The sequence below is a fragment of the Aquila chrysaetos genome, chromosome 13, assembly GCF_900496995.4.
Source record: "Aquila chrysaetos chrysaetos chromosome 13, bAquChr1.4, whole genome shotgun sequence".
Lineage (NCBI taxonomy): Eukaryota > Metazoa > Chordata > Aves > Accipitriformes > Accipitridae > Aquila > Aquila chrysaetos.
Genome location: NC_044016.1, coordinates 17,722,703 through 17,744,392, shown reverse-complemented (window position 1 = coordinate 17,744,392; position 21,690 = coordinate 17,722,703). Strand labels below are relative to the sequence as shown.

Sequence of the window (21,690 nt, the reverse complement as noted above, 5' to 3'; positions counted from 1 at the left end):
CACAGTATAAATGCTTAGGACAGCTGTGCATACCACAGCTGACTTGGTAATTGAAGAAACTTCTGTAAGTGATGCCACAAAACGAGCAGCACAGAGTGAGAGGCACACCCGAAACAGTGTGACAGAATAGGTTAAATGTATTTTCTCCATTTTATGAAAAAATACGGCAAAAAGTGGTGCTCATAGAACTTCGAACAGCCAGTTCTTGACCCACTTTCCTTAGTGTTATTTATTTTCTTCCTCTCCAGTATTGCCTTATATAATCTGCTACTGTCTGGCATGAATTTGGAGGGATTAAAAAAAAAAAAAAATTACTATTTTTGCTGAAGTTTTTCATTCCTGCCACTGTGCAACTCATGTCTTGGATTACCAATTGCTGTTACTACACTTGCTAAGGTTGCTTATCAAAGGTGGTGTAGATGCAGAGGCCATTTTAATATTGATTAGAGCAGCTTTTGGATTACTATAGGATCTATTGTGCTAAAATAATAGCCTGACAGTACAATGCATGTACTTGCTTTTAATTCTCTTTATTCCCTGCTATGTAACTCTGCTTTAAGCTCCTTGCAGCACAGGCTTGTTCTGGCATAGCGCTATGCACGTGGGATTGTGTATTACAACAGGAATTGCTATCCCTACTGAAGACTTTTATGTAAAACAAAGCTTGTTTACAGCATCTGCGTCTTAGATTAAAGAGAATTCATTTACGTCTAATGTTGAGATGCTGTTTCTGCTCTGGGTAAATGACAACCATTAAAAATGATGGGTTTTCCCAATGCTGTTAAAGGCTTTTTCTGAGCTACAGATTTTACAATGCATGCAGCTATGACTTGCATGTTTTAAGAATGGTTAGCTATAGTAATTCATAAATGAGTTTGAAAAACATCACTTACACTCTTGATCTCATTCTCATAACCTCTTTTTAAATCTGTTCTTGAGGATTTGGCTTTTGAAAAACTAAATGTGGTGAGAGAGGCTCATGTTTACAATCCATACGGTGCTCAGCTGAGTCAAGGAAACTTGAACAAAATTCTAGTTGTAGTGTAAGGTGGTGAAAGATATGCTTTGTCTTGCTTGTGTACTTGTACATAGCACAGCTGTGGCACAGTTGTTCCAGGTGACGACTTGGCGAACCTTTCAGTGCCTTTGTGAATTCACTAAAGTGCTGAGGCTTCCAGGGTCACAGTAGCTTCTCATTTTTTCAATATGTAGTACCCTTACTGATGATCAGGGGGTTGTGGGAGAAAACTTCTTCTCTTAACTATATTATTGACCATTATTCCTCATGAAACCCCAGGCTTTGTACTTCTTCAAATGAAACTGAGCTTACACATTTCCTATGCAGAGCTGCTGACTGTTTGGATGGAGGGTGGAGAGTGCCTTTGCAAAGATGCAGTGACCCAGATTTATACCCTTCCCAAGGGCTGGAAGTAACTGCAGTCATTAGGTGTGTGTTGTCTCCTCTTCTGAGAGTGACATACTTACCATAGTTGTAGAAACTTCTCTTATCTGGAGAATCCAAAGTGTGATAAGAAGTTACTGCCCTGTTGGTTTGTTTGTTAAGGGCTTGCAACATTTAAGGCTCTACTGTAATGAGTGAAGAACCAACATCAAGACACTGGATGCACTGACTATGGCAGGCAGTTAATTTTGAAGTCAGGAGCTGCATGTTCATTGTGTCTTCTAGTGCCAAAATCCAGCAGTGCTTAAAGCCTCAATCCTATAAAGCAATTGTTCCAAGTTTAAACCTCCATGTGAGTTTCAAAGGGAGCTAAAGGCTGGTGTGCTAAGAAATATTGATTGGCTTGAAGTTATTTTAAGTATTATAAGTGCCCTTCTTGAACTGCTGTCTCAATTTTGGCCTCTGTGCTTGGTCTGGCACTACTTCTGGTAACATTAATGTTGTGTATGGTGGGCTTTCCTGGGTTTGAGTTCCGAAACTAGAGTGGATGTAAAAAGTGTGCAGTTACTTCACATAGACTAAAACCAAGAAGTGACATGACTTAATTCTGGTGTTGCAAAACATTATGAAAGTAGCTAAATACACAGGAGAATTTAATTGCTTATCAAAACAGGTTAAAAGAATGCACAGTTTGTAGAGAGGAAAATGAGACTGAAAAGCTAGTTGTGCTGCATGCTCCTTTGGTGTGACCTTGATGTTGTAAGCCATACGTTTAAAATATAACAGTTGTTTCAATAAAATGATAGCCATTGTGATACTAAGACTCTGTTCTTTCAGGTGGGAGCTTTCTTATGTATAGTGACAGTTTATTGTGCCTATCAAAATGAGTTTCTGGTCTCTGAAAGGCATCGTTATAAGCTACCAGAATGCAAGTGTTTGAAAAGGCGGAGTTTATTGGAACATTTTGGTACCTCACAAATTGGATAGTCAAGTCCTGTGCAAAGCTGTCAAGCCTGAGATTTTTATTTTTTGCTAATAATCCCCATGGGGCTGATGATGTATCTGTAAGTGCATCATTTAGTACATTTGAGATATGATGAAATAGAAGCCTGTGGGCATTTATTGTTTTCTAGTCACCTTGATAGTGTCTAATATCTGCCTTTGTATTCTTTTAATATGTAAGCCAACATCTTAATGCATGAAGAATAACAAAAGTGTTACTAAAGAGCTGTTTGCTTTCTCAAGTATAGTTGAAATCTTAATTAGCAAAAGGAGTGTGACTTGCCATATGGTAAATATCACCTGGTACTGATTCAGAGTTTAACTGGAAGAAGTCCTGTATGCCACAGCCTTGTTCTTGTGGGATTCTAATGAGTGAAGTATTTCCAGTGTATCCTTGTTGCAGATAGACTAGCCCTCCTGCTATTTTGGCACTCAAACTGGCTGTCCCACGATCTAGTTTCACACCTCTTACCTGCTTGAGAAAACCATTCTTCATTTCTGCCTTGTCACATGTTCCTGTGGCTGCTTCCTAACTTCAGTTTAACAAGTGTGTCTGGTGTTTATTAACACCAGTGTTGGAATGGTTAGATGTGCAGTTACACTAGGAGAAGTATGCAGTGATAACCAGAGCAGAGCTTTTTGAGCTTGACACTTTGGACTGTAGTACTAGGTGACCTAGGACAAACTGTTTCCCCTCATATCCTTTTTTCCCCGTTGTACAATGTAGATAATGATACTGATCTCCTCTGTAAAGTATGTTTTCTAGGAGCTAAGTGGAAATAAAAGGAAAAGGGAGGTTATTTTAATTTATTTTTTTTTTTTTTTAAAAAGGTGCAAGATTACTTTTCTGTTTTGGAGGGGGGAAGCAGGCAAGCCAGGAACTCATTTTATGTGTGAAGAACTAGTTTTTGCTATTCTGTTCACAAATCTATCTTATTAGACTTCCTGAAGTTGCAGCTAACATTTTTGTAAAGTAATGTCTTATGTTTGAGTTTGAAAGCATTTGGATTTGAACTGCAAAAGTTTTGTACCACCTTCTCTTGTAGGTACTACTGTGGTTTAATGCTGAATGTTGCTTCCATCTAAAGCAGATGGCAGAACAGGATGTTCACCTGCTGTAGACACTGATATATCCTGGCTTATTAGTTTGAACTCTGAAGTTTGGTTTATGCTGAGGTGCAGGACTGAACTGGATCAGCCAAAGTGCAGACACATTTGTTCTATTTTGCTGCTTCATTAAAGACACATTAAAGCCTCTGTCTGACAGAGGAATCATATAGTGGAATTTGTGGAAAGAAGCAGCTGCAGATAAATTTGCCAGAGGATGTTGGTTGGAGTGCAATGACATGTGAATGTTTTTGAAAACTTAGTGCTAAATATAGGTCTGAGTACCTGACTTACTGGTTTAGGAATTCAGTTTCATTCTAATTAGAATGTCTTTGGATGTAAAGGTTCCAATAACTCAAGAGCCATTATGAAGATTTCATCAAACTTTCATAGTTTTTAGTGTGATGTACCTAATAATTTCAGCTGCCAAACGTGTAAACATGCTTGTAGTTTTTTCTTTGTATTTAGCTAGCACTGTTGAACTCAACAGTCTTAAAGAAGTTTATTTTGTGCTAATGTGAAAGTGTTTTCAGGATTTTGATTCTCAGGATTTTTTTGCCTGTTGTGAATACTCTAGCATAATGGGATTGTTAATTTAACAGAAGTAATTTTTTGAAGTTGCTATTTATCCAAATGTGGATGAAAGCAAGGCTTGAATTGTTCTCTTCTGAGGGTCTGATTTAACAGGATTGCATACAGACTTTTAAGCACAGGTTACCACAGTATCAGAGATTAACTTTGGAATTCGTTGGAATACATAATTCCAACACATTTGGTAAGTATATTGGAATGTGCTGCTGGCTTTTTGTCAAATGTAGATTTCAAATACAGCTCATTTGCACTTACCTATTGCTGTGTATCTGTGTGATAGTTACCTTCAATTGTTAAACATCTCATTTCAGTACGAGGATGTCGTCCTGGAAAGATTGTTCAGATGACCGAAGCAGAAGTTCGGGGCTTGTGCATAAAATCACGTGAAATATTTCTTAGCCAGCCTATTCTCCTGGAACTAGAGGCACCTCTGAAAATTTGTGGTATGTAGACTTCATATGTATGTGTTTCATGTAGGTGTTTTAATCTAGTTGTATGCTAGGTGGGTTGGAAGGGTACTGAGATAGGCAAATGACCTTGACTTGAGTGATATGGATTAGAGGTCTTTGCAATCTTAGATGTAATTTTCAGCTTAGATTGGATTAAGTCGAGAAAAGGCAGCTAACAGTTGGTAGATTGCTGATGCTGCCGGTACTATGTAGGAGCAAGTTCCATTGGCAATAAGAGCTGCTTGTGCCCTTGTCTAGTGCAAATTTTGCAACCTGTCCCTTGTACTTAACTAGGGACTGCTTGCACAGAGCTGCTACTCTTTTGATCACTACTTCAAAAAGCAGTTAGCTGCTTTAAAAAAAAAGCAAATGTTTAATGTTGTAGTTGGTCTCTTCAAAGCATAAGCAAAACAAAGTTCTTTACATGTTGTGAAATGGAACACTTCAAAAATAGTGTTGAAGAAGGCATTGTTAAGTCTTTCAATTGAAAAAATAACTGGATGCAGGCTGTTAAATTAGGTTTAGTTACCATGTAATAAATTCCTTGAGCTTTACAGCAAGCTTTAACAAACTTCATTATTACTGTCAAATATGGATAAAACTAAAACGTGTGTTCTTTACCTCTCTAAGCCTTTATAAGATGCTAGACTTCTTCAAAAGTATGCTGTTGTTAATAGGTATGCAAGCTTGTAAAAAAACTGTTACAAAAGTATTGTATATACTGGCTTGTAATCATCCTTCAAGTTATTACAGCAGACACAGTCTTAGAAAGCATAAAATTTCTTGAATTGGGCTTCTTGAAGTGTCATAGTATTAAAATGGAAGCAGTCTTTGAATTTGTTATTACTAACATGCTCAAAGATAGATTAGCTTCTTCCTAGCCTTACTCCTGACAGACCTAATGTAGCAATGTTTCTTACATTAAGAAAGGATATTACCAATTAAAAAAACCCAAAAACCAAACAAAAAACCCAAACCACTAATGGTAAAGTCATTCTTAAATGACTAATTGCTTGGTAGGGTGGGGAGGAAAAACCAGACCAGCTTGCCTAATGACAAAGTTGAAGGCAAAATCCAGCTTTACCATGTTGTGTTTATGCTACACTGGAAAGACTACACTAGTCTCATCTTATTCCTAGATAAAGAAAAAATGAAAACTCAAATATTTAGATTGTACATAAGTCAATGTGTACAAAGTATAATTAGTTTCCTTCAAAGTTGGTTTCTCATTTGCTTAAATTGAGACAGTTGAAAGGACTGTTAGGTGCACAATAATAGGGTAGCAAATGCAGTTAAATAAGGCATTTGTTATTTTTAAATTGGATTCCAAACACAGTGATAGCACCAGGAAGTATCAGATGCATCTAAATTTAATATTAGAGCAATTGTCAAAGATGCATTTAGATAAAAGTGAAAGAAAGATGATCGCTTTCACCAAAAGCAAAATATGCAGCTGTACTGCTTTGAACTACTATTTTAGTATGTTCAGGCAATGCCTGAGGAACCATTATAGGATTGTCTTGTCTTGTAATCGAGTCAGTTCAAAATAAGCTTTTACATGTTGAATGGTTGTGTTTTAATGAAAGACGAAAGATATTCTTATGTAAACGTCCAATTTGAAATAGATGCGGTTTTTACTGTAAGGCTTTGTATCTGGGAGACTTCAATTCAACTTGTGGAATTGTAAAGGCTTTGATCCCTTTACAAAATTGTTTCTATAAAATGTTCCTTTACCTTTAAGTGTTTTGGTCCCTCTGGCTCGTGTGTAACTGAAAGTAGTTCTAGACAATGAATGCTATTATATTCTTTCTGTAGTATGTTTACTTGGTAGCTGATTCTGGTGGTGGCAAAGCCTGAGGAGTGTATTGATAATGTTGTTCTGGAGTACTAGACTCAGCATAGCAATGACTTGTTGAGGAGTCTTCCATGTTTTCTTCCAGTTGTGACCTGGAGATCTGTAAATATCAAGTAGAATAGGAATTGTTCTTGTTGCAACATATGTGAAAATTATTTTAGCTGGTGAAAGTTCAGATTGTGTCTGGAATTGGGTAGTGGATAATGTTCCCCATGATTAGAAGAAAATTGGGAAGCAATTCCTCTTCTTGAGTGAGAAATAGTTGCGGAAGAATGCTACCTAAAGGAGGAAGTGTTGCATTTCTCGTGGAAAGAGTAGAGAGGAATATAGCTATGTACTCTTCTTATCAGTGTATGCTTTAAGAATTGGATGGGAGAGCATACAGGTTTGGGAACCTTTTTTAAGATTATGGAAAAAGTTGTAGAGAGGTGTGGGTTGGGTTTTTTTCTTTAAGGCCATAGTAGCTAGTATTCTACTGGAGAACAGCTGTGCTTGGCAAAGTTGGGGTTTTGCTACTGAACAAGCAGCAAAAGTGAAAATGCATTTATGGAATGCTCAGTGTAAGGGACCAGCATACAGCTTGTACTGAAGGCTTCTTGCATAGCTTTTTTGCATTCATTTACTTTGGTAAGGAATTCTACAATCAGCTGGAATACATTGCATGTATTCTACAAGTTACTGTAGAGCAGCTTTGGTATCTTCTTTGACCTTATGGGCAGCTCAGAGTTAGCTTTGGCTAGTCTGATATGATACACTGTGGTGTTGTAATTGCCACACAGAGCTGTTTCATGGAAAGCCTTTTTAAAATTAAAGCTGACAGTGCGATGAGTAATATGATGGTTATTTTTCCGAAGATATACCTGCCGGATTGAGTATCTTGTACGGATTATCAGTCTTTGAGTCTCTGTACTGGTTTTGTATGAATAATTGCACCACAGGAGGAGTTACCCTAAATGCTGAGGGATGGGAGTCTTAATACAGCAGTGTTGTGGGAGGACAAGCAATTGACCTTTGAAGTTAAGTGCTCTCTGCCCTCATAATGTTCAGTTTCTCTCCAGTCTATCTAGATACTTTACTGATCTGGTTTTGCAGTAAATAATGTGACTTAACGTTTTCTTAATACATTGGCTTTCTGGACATGTAACTGTTCAATGAGAGGTTGTCTTTCTGACCTTGTTTTAATTTGAACAAATTAGAGCATGGTTGGAAAGCTTATGCTTAGTTGCAAAGACTTCTGTAGCTTTTGGTTTTCAGATTGGTTTCATAACTGACACAACAGTTCTGCAAATACTGTGGGTTGTTTACATTTAGTGAGTACTTCAGTTTGTAAAATTAACACAGTTCTCACCTTTCTGATACCTATTGCCAGTCTATTTTTAAAGGAAATATTAATGCTTTTTTTTAAGATCAATTAATAAAAAAGTGATTAGCTGACTTAAGTTCTTGATTTGTGTACTCTTTGTTGTTGCACTAATCCTTGGTAAACATTTTCTTATATAGGTGATATTCATGGTCAGTATACAGACTTGCTTCGATTATTTGAATATGGAGGATTCCCACCGGAAGCTAATTATCTTTTCCTTGGAGATTATGTAGACAGAGGCAAACAGTCTCTGGAAACAATTTGCCTATTACTGGCATATAAAATCAAGTACCCGGAAAACTTCTTTCTCTTAAGAGGAAATCACGAGTGTGCTAGCATCAATCGGATCTATGGATTCTATGATGAATGTAAGCAAAACATATTTCTTTTGAAAGACTGTGACAGACTGATACTGTGTTTTGGAGACACTTCTAGGTAGTGACTCTTGTACTGCAAGGATTTCAATATTCTGTGAACCTCCTGTGAAACTTTCTAAAAGTACATTTCAAACCAAGGCTAAAGTCACTCTAGAGAATTATTATTTGCTCTTCTGCTGTCCTTGAAATGCTGTTGCAGGAGATTGAAACCTAAGTACACTGACAGAAATAAAGCCCTGTGAAGACAGTTTGCTAACATTTTTGGTCAGGTTGTGGTATGTATTGCAGGTTGGCTTTAAGAAAACAAAAGCCTTCTCTTCCTAATGTTGCACACACTGTTCTTGTAGGCAAGCGGAGATTCAACATTAAGCTGTGGAAGACCTTCACAGACTGTTTTAACTGTCTGCCTATTGCAGCCATTGTGGATGAGAAGATCTTCTGTTGTCATGGAGGTAAGCTGGTGACTGCTTTTAGAGGCTGTATCTAAACTGATCTTTGGGTTAATGCTCTACCAAATGGAGTGTGGATGTGCATACCTGATACTTAGCTGGAGACGTTTAACCTTATATTGTCTGTAAAAGTTGCTGTTATGCCTTGTGCTTTCCTGTGCACCTGGCAGCAGACAGATATCATTCTTACCTGATACACATGGCCCTCTGCCTGAGGGGCAAGTGCGTCTATAAGTATGTTCCCATCAGTATGTTCCTCTCTGAAGGGTACTGTGCCAGAATTCTTGCCTAATTTGCCACATGACTTGTTGCTGTTGCCATCTATCAGTGCAGCCTTAGCTGACATTGGCGTCCTTAGCAGTGAAGTGAAAGAATAGCTTTCACAAGTAACCCCAGCTCTATAGTCTTGGCCCCTTCAGCTGGTTTCATTGTAGTTGGTAGAAGGGACCTCTAAGATCACATAGTCAAGCCTGCTGCTTCAAGTAAGACATTTGTTACCATCAAAGCAGGTCAGCGATGGCTTGCTCTGACTCCGTAAAACCTTTGCTATTGGAAAAATCTACATTCTGTGGGCACCTATCCCAGCACTGCACTGTTCTTGTAGTGAAAAAAGTTTGGTGTTGATCTGATGGAAGCTTGTGACTTGTCTGAATATTGGAATTTACTTGGACACTCTTCTTTGTAGAAGGGGACTCCCCATGTTTTTACAGGCAACGATGCTTACAGGTTTTCAGGACCTTGCAGAGTCAAACAATTGACAACAATTTCAAATTACTTGTAAGAGTCATCTTGCCTTTTTGCAGCTGTCTTTGCAACTACCTCCATTGATAAGCAACTTGATGCCTTGCACTGAGTGATCCAGAGATGGTCTGGTAGGTGTCACACCGGGATTGTCAGTGAGATAATTAGAGATTAGTGGAAGTGAGAGCACTCCAGAAGCCTCTAGTTTGACTGAACAGCGCCATTTGGAATTAGAAATAGCATGCACCCAAAATTCCTGAGCAGACACTTCCAGACTTTGTGAGGTTGTACTGATAGCTGCCATCCTGCCTTTATTAATTACAGGTATCTCTGCAAGAGCTCTGCCTGTATGGAATGTGCTGTAAAAATGATCCTGGCTCTTCTTGCATCTTGTATTGAAAGCTTCTTCCTTCAGTGCCTGCTAGTATAAGCTACCAGTGTCTTATGCATAATACGCTCTGAGGTATTGTCATGTATCTGAATACAGAATTAATGCAGTGATAGACAGTTGAGTCTGCCGGTCTCTAGGTAGCATTGACATGTTAAAGAAAGTACTTGTTTTCTCACAGGTCATCTTTTCATCTGGTTCTCAATCAGTGTGGTGGTGTGTCTTTTTTTCCTTTTTAAGAACTGAGCTAGGTCTCAGAATTTTAAGAATGTGAGATACAAAATCACTTCTGCACTGAGGTAGCCAATTATCAGTGGCTGAAATAATGTAATAAATTTGTTTCGAAAAAAGCTGGCAAAGGAATTACTCTTACTATCATTATACTTTTTTGAATTTTGTTTTATTTGGGAAACAGTAGAGAATGAATGGTGACAAAATACTGTGGTGTTTCAGGCAAACAATTAAGCTTAGGTAGGTGGTAGAAGGTAATCAAGGAAGCTTAGCAGGAAGAATGGTATATTCTATGACAAAACTGTTAGTTTTGTGTGTATATGCACTTAAGACCTGAATTATGAACAAGAAGTCTAGAAAGCTATTTTTCAAGGAAAAAAAACCCTAAAGCTTTATTATAAATGTACTGGGGGGATTAACCTCTTGTTTAGTCAAGTAGGAAAACTTTTATTTTGTGCATACATACTTTAAGGATCCTATTATGAACAGCAATATTTACATCTATTGAATGCTAATGGTCCCTTAAACTTCTACAGGCTTCATCTGTAACTGAAATTACCATGACTCACAACTGATTTGCGGCTGTGAAATAAAGTGAAAAGATTACTAAATGTGCTGTGTGTTTCTAATAAATGAAAGTGGACATTCAGCACATAAATAAGTTTTGCCCTTTTTCCACTCTTCTCCAATCCTATCCAAACTGCATTCCAGATCCCATGAAGTCATGGACTGTCAACGCCTTTTCATGATGTTACTACTTTAATAAACACTGAGGCCGCAACACAAACCATTCAACTCTGCTGGAGGTTGAAGCTAGGCTGTAGATACAAGGTAGGTGCCTTTTTTACTATATTGCGCATTTTTGCATAGTTTATTTTAAAAATACTGTCCTCTGGGATATATATAAAACTTTGCAAAACCGCATAACATAGTAAAACAAAAGGCACCTAACTTAACCCAGTAGGCTATCTACAATAGCTTAAAAGCTTGAGTCAGCTTTTTTACCTAGACTTTTCTGGGCATCTGCTGTTTTGAATTCTCAATCTCACAATATAAATCAAACTTCTCTTGCCATCCCTGTCTCCCAATAAATGCTCATGCTGCTGAAAGGATCTTCCATTGTATCCTTCCCGTCACTTTCCCCTCTCTTCCCTGTCTTTCCACATTGCTCATACAAGTTGTATTTTGGCCTTTCCTTAAGGCTGTCCTCTCGACTTACTTCTGACTTTGCTCTTTATCTTGCTTCATTAAAGCTTATTCCATAACCATTTCCGACTTCTCCCTTTTGCTCTGCCTTGTATTCTGTGTGGTATTGTCCTCTTATCTGACACTACTCTCTAGTTCTAATCTTCAGAGACCTTATGTGATTACTTTCAAGTTTCTATAAATTAAGTCCATGTTGGAGTGTCATGTTGGTGGAATGCATTGGTCTTATCACCTTGGATTTAAGCTCTGAGATGGGAGTCATGTTAGTTTAGTAGACTACTGCATTTACGTAATATTTTCAAGCCTCTGGAGTTCTGTTTTTCTTGACATTAATGACAATGAAATGTATGTTGAAGGCAAAATCTAGTTGATAATCTTAGATAGTATCCAAAGAGACTTGAAGAGCTTCCTGGATTACACTATGAAAATAAGTAACCATCAATTCCACCTGATCAGGGAGTGGTTCAAATCTAGAGCCTGGATTTGATGAGTCTACCAGGACTAATGACAAGTCATTTTCTGTTTTCCCTTAGGGAAGGGGTGCTTTTATGCCTCAAGAAGATAGTATACTGAAAGATACTTTTTCTGTGCTTAGCTGTCATTATGTGACAAGGTAACTTAATTCAATTGTGTACTTTTCAGTTTTCTTTCAGTACACAGTAGGTTGCCGCAATCACTGTAGTGGCGACAGCTTGACAGTAAGCTTTAGTAGCCTGTGTTTGCATTCTTATTTCCTTCATTAATGCTGATCATCTACAACTTGTAGATCTGAATTTGAGACATTAGCTATTTCTTTTTGTGCAGGGGGAGTTAGGAGGATACTTGGGAAAAGACAACCTCTTGTGTGGTACAAAGAAGGCTACAAACATGCAGGCAGTTTTGTGGGCTTTTGCTATTTACAGTGGTGTAAAATAGCACAAAAATTAACAGTTACAGGGTTGAGACATGCAAACCATGTAATGACGTTTTTTCTTCTAAAGAAATTCATGTTTTGGGTGCAACCTGAAACACTGAGAGCTGTAACCTCGCAGAAGGTCACAAACTGGTGGTGCTTATTTCACTGATATTGTCCATTACTATCTTGGGGTGTGGTGGTGAGTGGAATCACGAGTAGAATCCACATGCCTTTGTGCTAATGTATTCTGCATGCAAATACATCAGATCTGGGGGAGTGGTAGGTTGGTCAGGGTTTAAAAGCTGATTATCTCCTTGAATTTGTATTAGTATCCCTGTATTGTTCTGTAAGTAGACTTAACTAAAACTCCTTTGATACGCTATTGTATGTAAGATTTCTGCCATCCTTCACAACCTCAAGGTAATATTGTGAAGACAGGTTTAACAAGCTAATGAGGATAGAAGGCTTTTATCCTAAGACTGCTTCAAAATAATCTAAAATCTTAATACTTGAAGAAAAGTTCCACAAGTCTTTACATCAGATGCACTGGAGTCATTGTTCCTGTAACACATACGTTGCCACTGTGCAAACTCTGGTGTCAGCTGGAATTATTTTACATGGTAACTCCTTTCCAATGATAGGTTTTCTTCTGTTCGGTTCTTTCATGTTCAAAGTTCTGGACCGAGTGAAATGGATATATGGCTTGTTAATATGAAATATGTTTCATCACAAATTAGGTCTTCATGCTGTATTTCCAAACTTGCAACTTTCTTAATTAGGTAATCTTGGCCTAAGTCATTTAAGTCACTCCAGGACCCTTATTTAAGGACATGTTAAGGTGCTAGAGCATCTAGTAGGCTCTCTTTCATGCCTGTATGCCTCAAGTAGAAAAGTTCTGGAGTGTGTGCTTAAACTGTTCAAATGGTGGCCTTTGGAATCCCATGCTTTGGCTGTAATTACATGTTAATATGGTAAAACTATACAAAAAGAGCTGTGTCTTTGTGATAAATGATTTTTTTAGTAATCAAGTACTGTGGTTTTATAAATGACTAAGCACCTGAGCTATAGTAGATGACTACCTGTGTGCTCCTTATCTATTGCAGTTGCACGGTCTAGTATTCGTTCACAGCATTCCAGTGACTGCTGCTCAGCTGATTTGTGGTAAAACACTGAAATACAGTGATGTGACTTAAGATTCCAGTCACACCTGCAGGCTGCTTTGGCTTGTGGTCTTTTAAAGCTGGGTAGGGGAGTTTCCTTCAGCTTTTATAAAGTAAGATGGGTGTAAAGAAGGTCACCTGCACCCAGTATAATTGTGTTAGATAATGGGAATGCTGTCCTTCACTGGTTCTCTCTAGTAAGCTGTTCAAGTGAACATACTTAACTGTAGAGTTTTGTGCTGTGTGGCTAAAAGGATGGTAGGAAAACAATTAAAACCCCTTGCTAATTTCACTTTTGTTATTCTCTCTCCCTCTGTTCAGGAACTTAATTGTCGTATAGCAAACTGTCTTTTGTTTATATTACAGTGGAAACAATGGATGCTGTATGACTTTGAACCTCTAATTGTGTGTTCTCTGGAACCCTTTTTACAGGTAAAATATGTAGATAAGTCACTTGTTTTCTTGTACTTACAGGACTGTCTCCAGACCTCCAGTCAATGGAGCAGATCCGGAGAATTATGAGACCTACAGATGTTCCAGACACAGGTGAGTGACATGGAATTTACTCTAAATAGGTCTTAATGATGAAAGAGGTTTAATCAATTTCTGTACAGGCAATGCAGTGACTTAACACAACCTCTGTTTACAGTACAGTATTCTGTGATGTCTGTGTAGGGCATGAGTCTTGTTCCTCCTGACAGCTGTTATCTGATATGTTAGGGGCTATTGCCCATGTTGTTATTGTTTGTCATAAGAGTAGGATACATTATCCAATTTTGGATACATTATCCACAAGTTTGCCTTAAAACAAACTTAGAAATCTGATGAAAGATCAAATGAAACTAAACAGCTAGTTCTTTTTCTTGCCTTGATTAGGCAAGACCTTTCAGTCTATTGAAGAACATAATTGTTTAAAGCTTGCTGAGTGTTATTTAAAGTATTTGGGCTTCTCTCTTCTTGGAGCCATGTCTCCTTCCTCTTTGAATTTGTCGAGTACAGCTCCTACTTCATTGCAGCTGGGATTTCAATTGCTTGCATCAATATACTAGTTGTGAATTTTTCTTTTACTAATACATGTATACTTTGTACAGAGGTGTTGGATGCAAATTGCCAGTGCTTTCTGTACAATATTCTTTTGAATGGTTTAATTATCTTCCTCAGTGTCCCATTTATTCCAAATTTGGTTACTAGTGGATTGAAAAGACTGTCAAGCAGTACAATTGGATATTTTTTAAAGTATTGATTTCAAAGTGGTCTAAAATTAACTTTCAAAGGAGATATCACATCTAAACCTTTTTTTGAAAGACAGATACAATTACAGTTAAACCTTGGAATAGGAGAATTCTGCTTCCTGTGATGTTCCTCAGTGCTGATGCATAGGAGTGATTCAGGGACTAATATCAATATATCTACTGTCCCTTAAACAGCAACATTTCCGTGCAAGCTGATATATATGCACTTGACGCTGAGAAGCATTACTAGACTGGTGAATGAGTGTTTCTGTAGTACAAATTACTACATTATTCTTCCTTTTATGCTACTTATTCACTCAATGCATAACCAAATAAATGTCAGTACAAGCGACTCAATCTTTACATTTATCAGAGCTCTCAGGGAAGGTAGTTCTATTCAACAGGCTAATACTACTGCTTGAGCCACCCCCACTTCAGGAATGCCCTTGCAGAATGTACTTCTGGTTTCCATGGACACTCCGCTGAAATCATACATATTCTTAGGACTTCCTAAAAATAAGTATAGAGATTTTAAGAGTGGTGTTTTGACGAAGTGGTTTGCAGTCTTAATTTTGCTTTCAGAAGCAATAGCTGGATGTTTACCAGCAGAGGTAAAATGAAATGTCCCATCCGAGGCATGTCTGTGTATGCTACAGTGACATAAAAGGTCTTGGCAACCGATATTACAGAATGGAAGTAAATCTTTTGGAAAAATGAAAAATAAACTGAAGTGGTCTCGCTTCTGTGAAAGTTGCAAGTCCTTAAAAGCTATCTCTTTGTGGAGGGATGTCACTTGGTGAATGTCTGTGTTGATACAGAAATTCTTGGTAGATGTTAGTGTGGCTTGTGCCAAGAAGGTTAGATCATTATGATGCTTTCTTCTAGCCTGATGGAAAAAAAAGCCTTTTCAACCTCAACTGCAATTTAAAGACCTCTTATTTTGGTGACATTTTTATGGGGTTTGGAAGCTCTTTGCTCAAATATGACTCTCTATTCCAACTTAAATCACTTGCCTTTAGTAACTGTTAAAAGTACTTGCATTTTGTGAGGCCAAGGTATAAATGATGTGTTTAGGTTAGCATTGCCAACCATTTGCTTATTAGGAAACTGTAACTCCCTCTTTTGTGTAATCTTCAATGCCTTGTATCAGCTGTTTTATGGTGTGCTCCTGGTCAACCTAAGCTATTGCAATGGTAGATGTTGCATGTTAAAATATAAACCTACTTGGGCAGCATAGTTTAGTTTAGACAAACTTGTTGCAGGGTTCTGTTACACCACAGCTAAAGATTATAGGACAGATTTGCCTATTGCTGTGTATAACCTGAAAGATTATTTGATTTGGGGGAGAGAATAGAGAAGGAAACGCTTCCTAAGCAGCTGAGACAAGCAGCTTCTGTCACTTGTTGGAAATTCATGATAAGAAACTGTTAGGGATTGCAGTGCAACTATTCTGTTTTGAAAAACATGTTATTCAATATAGAAGTAAATTTCAGTAAAGTAAGTTTTTTTGTCATATGCTGCCTGTATTCAGTAGTTTATTTCTAGATAGGTATTTTATCTAAAATGCAGTTGTGCTTGCTCTGTTCTTTGTCTTCTAAAAACAAATAAAATCTTAGCCTCTGCTAGAGAGGAACTCTGACCGGCACCAAAGACCATTTGATAGCTGTATGTAAATACAAAATGGTTTAGTTGCACAATAGGTTTCAGACATTAGTTTTGCTTGATTACAACTTGAAGGATCTGTTATTTAAGAAATAGCATCTTCAATATTTTGTTTAGCAACTAACTAGATGTAATTGTAAATCAAACTTCTGAGTGCCAGATAAAGGAGCCTGCTGGCATCTCTTTCAGATTGTGAAACAATGCTCTTAAGTATTTAAATGCCTACAGGTTAGTCATCACAGGTGAAGAAAGTACAATTTTCACAGAAAACTATGATGAAATATATTTTGAATACTGTTTCTTTTGTTTGTGTTGTAGTTGAGTTGGCCTGGTTCTTATGTGAAAACGCTTTGAAAGTTCTGTGTATAAAGGCGTTGCAGTTGATCTAGAAAAGTTGAGTTGGGTTTTTTTTTAGTACCCAGTTTTAACTCCAGAGTTAGGTGACCTTTTGTTGGCAGCAGAAAAAAATCTTGACCAGTGCTAAAATGCCAGAGAGGTTTATTGTTTTAATTTAGATTCCAGACTGGTTGGCACGAGGCTTTTTGAAAAGTCAACAGCAGTCCAAGCAAACCGAAAGTGCTACCTGAAACAATATATCAGAATTTTGCCATGTTAAATTTTGATTTAGTCACATAAGGTTCTTCATGTATGGTAAGAAAGGTAAGAATCAAAGCTGTTCCATGTTCAGAAGCTTGTGGTACAAGTTTATTTGGTGTATTTATGACTGGCCTTGCATAGGATTTTAAAATTTACTGCAGCTTTCAACCTAAGCTTTCTTGGTGAGCTGTGAAATTGATGGTTGCCTTTTAAAATGCACCCGCTGCAGTATTTTCAAACTCCTCAGATGTAGTTTTTGTGTTTACAGTGAGCAATTAAATACTGTTTTGGAGAACTATTTGGCTCTGACTTGTTTAATCTCAAGGTACTATTAGTGGTGAGGGGGGAAAAAATCTCCAGACTTACACAGAACATCTTTTGTCTGAGTCGCAGTTTAAGTATTGCTGAATTTGTTGCTAAGGCTTATTTTCTTTAGGAGAGCTGCTCTGGTAATTACAATAAAATTGTTTTACATTATAGAGTGATATCTCCTAAGACTAGCATTTTCACTTGTATTATCTTTCAAAGGCTTGCTGTGTGACCTGCTGTGGTCTGACCCAGACAAAGATGTGCAAGGTTGGGGTGAAAATGATCGTGGGGTCTCTTTCACTTTTGGTGCTGATGTGGTCAGTAAATTTCTGAATCGTCATGATCTGGATTTGATCTGTCGAGCTCACCAGGTATGAATTATGCTGTTGTTGCTTCTTAAAACCTCTCCTCCTAGACTTTCTGCCTCTTTGGTGCTGCTTATCAGTAGGATATATTTGAAACTTACTTCACATTGTGTTTCTTCTAGGAAAAAAAAAATCTTCCTAATAAAGGGACTAGAAGGCTGTGTCCTTCTATTGACTCATGTTGAACTGAGTGTCTAATGTTGGCAAAGTAAAATACTAACGCTAGATTTCCCCATTGACCTCTTTCTTTAGTATTGTCTGTTTACTGTTAGACTGTTGTATATGAACATCAGAGGTAAAGTATTGAGGTTTAAAGTGGCAAAGTGACTGGAATTTGAGATTTACACTGAAGTTTCAGAGTTCTTCCATTTTAGTAGTAGTCAGTTCTCTGGTAGTTGTGGCTTAGACTATTTCTGCTTCACTTCATGGAAGTATTAAATGCATTTTGAATGTTTCTACAAACAAGTCACAAAAGCTTTCACTGTTGCCTTCATTTTTGTTCAGCTATCTAGAGTACTTCAGCATAGATTGTTTGACCTACTGAAATGTGCAGAAAGCAAGGTTATTTTTGGCATTGTCACTCTTGAAGTACACTTTTTTTTTGCAGTTTTTATTGTTACTTGAAGCAAGTGTCCTAGTTAGGTGGACATCAGGTTTCAATTTCCTGTATAGCATTTCAGTTTCATTATTTAGTCAATTTTAAAAGCACTCTCTTGCTGTGAAACAAAAATAGGCTTTTTATTCTGTGTCACTGTTAGGCTTGGATACACTGTCAGAACATTTCTCGTTGCAATTTTACTGCTAAAACGTTGGAGAAGATTAGTCAGTGTGTGGAAGGGATATTAAGATTTCTTAACTGCTGATCAGGATTGCTACCAATTTCCTGTATTCATGTAGTCACTTCAGTTCTCTATAAAAGAAGTATGACATCTTTTAAAAGACCATGGTGATTGGACTGAAGTGAGCAGTTGGTGCACTAGTTTCACTACATTATAACATGAGGCTTCTATTTTGGGGAAGAGGGAACAACCATAGCTGATGTATCATACTACTTGCACTATTTTAAAGGTGAATTATACTCTTAGAGAAAATACAGCAGAACCACTTTGCTTTTTAGAGCATCAAAATTACAAAAAAGCCTACACTTGAGGTTTGTACGATCAACACCAGTGTAACTGAAACCTAATGTTTACAATTGCAATGAAGATGGTGCCCAGACCTTGTATGCTCCAAACTAATAGGTCAAACATCTGAATTCTGTGTCTAAGCTGTAAATGCTGAGAATCCTTAAACTGGCAGCGCGTAATCAGACTTCAACTATGAAAATATTGAACAATAAAGCTGATGTATATTTAACATTAGAAGCGTCAGACAGGTTAAGCTACCTGATTCGGCATTCAGTGTCCAGATAAGACAAAATGACCGAACCTGTCCTATCTGAAAGCCAAGACATAAAGTACCTTTTTGAAGAGTTCTTGTCATCTCTTTAATGTAAGTCCTATTTGCCTCAAGACTGGCTTTTTTTCTTCAAAATTTATATTATTTTTTTTTCGTGTGTGTGTGAGCTGTATTGATTTCTCTGGTGTTGACAGGTGGTTGAAGATGGATATGAATTCTTTGCTAAACGGCAGTTGGTCACCCTATTCTCAGCTCCAAATTATTGTGGAGAGTTTGACAATGCAGGGGGCATGATGAGTGTGGATGAAACTCTGATGTGTTCCTTTCAGGTATGATACATTTGTACATTAAGTATTACTTTAGGTGTTGGGCTATATGGACTGAGTTAGGCTGCTTGTTGACATGCTTATGGTTAGTCTAGGGCAATATACTTCAGCTACAGAAAGTACTGCACAGCAGGCTGGTGTTTCTGGACAATTAAAACTGCAAACTAACTGTTCTCCAGAGAACTGTGTGGGATTTGCTATATTCCAAACTCCTGCATATTAAGTTATTCCCTCTATTCAGATGCTCATTTCAAAGTTTAATTGGGTGATTGTTTTTAGTCATAACCTAGTGATCAGAGTAGCTAATTATGCAGACTAATTGGACTACTGAGACCCTTTTCGTGTGGTTACTCTGATCAGATTTTAATCCCTACTCCTTCCTGGACATGTTTTAAGCCCCTTTTCTTTCCCCTTCCCACCCCAACATAGTGGTAGAACTAGAAGGATTTAGAAGTAGGCTTACTGTTTTATGTAGGGTTAAGAAATATGTAGGATTGTGATCTGATTCCCCCCTCACCCCTCTTATTGCTGCTGAATGAGATTTCATGTTGGCTTAACAGTATTTGAAATGTTCTTAGCTGTCACTGACTCAAAAGAACTTCTTTATTTTCTCTAAGATATTGAAACCATCTGAAAAGAAAGCCAAGTACCAGTATGGTGGACTGAATTCTGGGCGTCCAGTCACTCCACCTCGCACAGCTAATCCACCGAAGAAGAGGTGAAGAAAGGAAAAATGTAGAAACACCATCAGATCTGTCAAGGACAAAACTCCATATTACAGTATATAATAAGTGTGCACTGTAAAACCATCCAGCCATTTGACACCCTTTATGATGTCACACGTTTAACTTAAAGAGACGGGTAAAGGTTCTTTATTAATTTTTTCTAGTAGAAAGATGTGCGACACTGTATTGTAACAAGTATAGCTCCAAGTTCTAATATCCAGCATAGAGTAAAAAAAATATTAGGAAAAAACTATTGCAACTACATATTCACATTTACCACGGTTTTTAAAGTTGACCAACATCCCAGTTAAAACTTGATGTAATAGTTAAACCAGATGAGAGCATGATGTTCCATTTGTGTAATGTGGTCTTATTGTAGCTTGATTGCTTTTACTTTGGTTATTTTGTAGCTAGAATGATGCAAATACGGTATCTAGTCTTTATTTCCCAGCTGTCTCTTTGAAATTGAAATAAGGAAGGGGCTTTTTAGAACAGCTCCTGATCTCGTATCCTCCCCCTAGCCCCTTGTTGTTCATAATAATGCTGCTCAAATGTGTGCCCCATTATAATGCAAAATTTATAGTATGGTAGTGATTAAAAGGCAAACTAAGTCCAAAAAGCCCAGACTGGACAGCTTGACAGCCCACATAAATTGAGACAGAAAAACCTGTCTTGACTTTTTAACTTAAACTGCCACACAATGAATTTGTGCACTACACTATTTTAAATTATTGATGTTACACTGTGCTATGGCACTTCATTTAACTTAGGACAAAAATGGTATTGCCTATTAGTTGGTAACTTGATTATGTGGTACCTTGGCTTTAGTTTTATTAGCATGAAACACCTTTGGCATGCTTAGCTTCCAGGTAACTCTCTACCTGCATCAAAATTCATCTTGCATAGTTCCACAGAACATGAAGATCCTTATTTGCTAAGCCTTTGAAAGCTGACATTCTTTTTCATAAGAGGGTGTTTAAATGGATGTTCATCAACGGACAGTAGGCTAGCTGACAAGTGGTGAGCAGAAAATGCTAGAGGAATGTCCAACATGATTATAAGGCTTATGTCACTAAAGATTATATCCTTTGGATTTTCATGATCAAATTTCATATACTGTTGTATAGACTCTGCTTTGTAGTGTACTTTAGTAGCAATAATTTCTGTACATGATCAAGAGTTATGCAGTATTTCTTTTCAGTTCTCTCCTTTCTTAAGAGTTAACATTGGCAAATGGCAAGATACAGAGAAGATACATAAATTATAGTAGGATAAATGAAAGGCACAGATTTGTGATGCTTTAAGGTGCGATACTTATTGGATATAACTACAAAAGCTTTTATTGAATATCGTCAAATTTGTAAAATTCTTTGGGGGAAGGCTTCAGATTTATACCATTCTAAACGTGCATCAGTAGATGTAAAACTCTTGACTTCAGTATTGTCTTTGAAAATGTTAAATTGAGGATTCTGGTAACTTACGTTTTATGAACTGGCACATATTATATAATGCAAGAGATATATTGATTTCTGACACAGTGAGCAAGTTCTTTAAAATGGATTTAAGTCTTTTTTCTAATTCCATTTTGTTTTAAATGCATATTTTAAATGTAGGTTTTTTCATTTAGTAAAAGTTGTCTAATTCATTTGAATGAAGTCTGACTGGTTATTTTAACATACCTTACTGTTACTCCAGACGTGTGGAGCTTGGTTTTATTTAAAAAAAAAAACAAAACAAACCACCCAACAAAAAAACCCCAAACAAACAAAACTTACAGCATATATATGTGTTATTGATTTATATTGGATTCTTTGGTTTTGAACAGTGGTTTAATTTACCCCACCTTGAAGGAAGCACCAG

At 37.3% G+C, this 21,690-nt stretch overlaps 1 protein-coding gene across 2 annotated transcripts in view; it reads left to right on the top strand.

Moving 5' to 3' along the window:
• The window catches only part of PPP1CB (protein phosphatase 1 catalytic subunit beta), a 30,141-nt gene extending 8,666 nt beyond the window's left edge, over positions 1-21,475 (top strand). The window contains exons 1-8 of one of the 2 annotated variants that reach the window (XM_030036167.2): positions 3,248-4,286; positions 4,414-4,545; positions 7,907-8,137; positions 8,494-8,598; positions 13,691-13,762; positions 17,236-17,387; positions 18,974-19,108; positions 19,723-21,475. In XM_030036167.2, coding sequence (XP_029892027.1) covers positions 4,446-4,545; positions 7,907-8,137; positions 8,494-8,598; positions 13,691-13,762; positions 17,236-17,387; positions 18,974-19,108; positions 19,723-19,827 — 900 coding nt within the window. In that variant the 5' untranslated portion in view covers positions 3,248-4,286; positions 4,414-4,445 and the 3' untranslated portion in view covers positions 19,828-21,475. Of the gene's footprint in view, positions 1-3,247; positions 4,287-4,413; positions 4,546-7,906; positions 8,138-8,493; positions 8,599-13,690; positions 13,763-17,235; positions 17,388-18,973; positions 19,109-19,722 lie in introns of those variants that run through there. The other variant, XM_030036166.2, reaches the window with a different exon arrangement.
• The last annotated feature ends 215 nt before the right edge of the window (positions 21,476-21,690 follow it).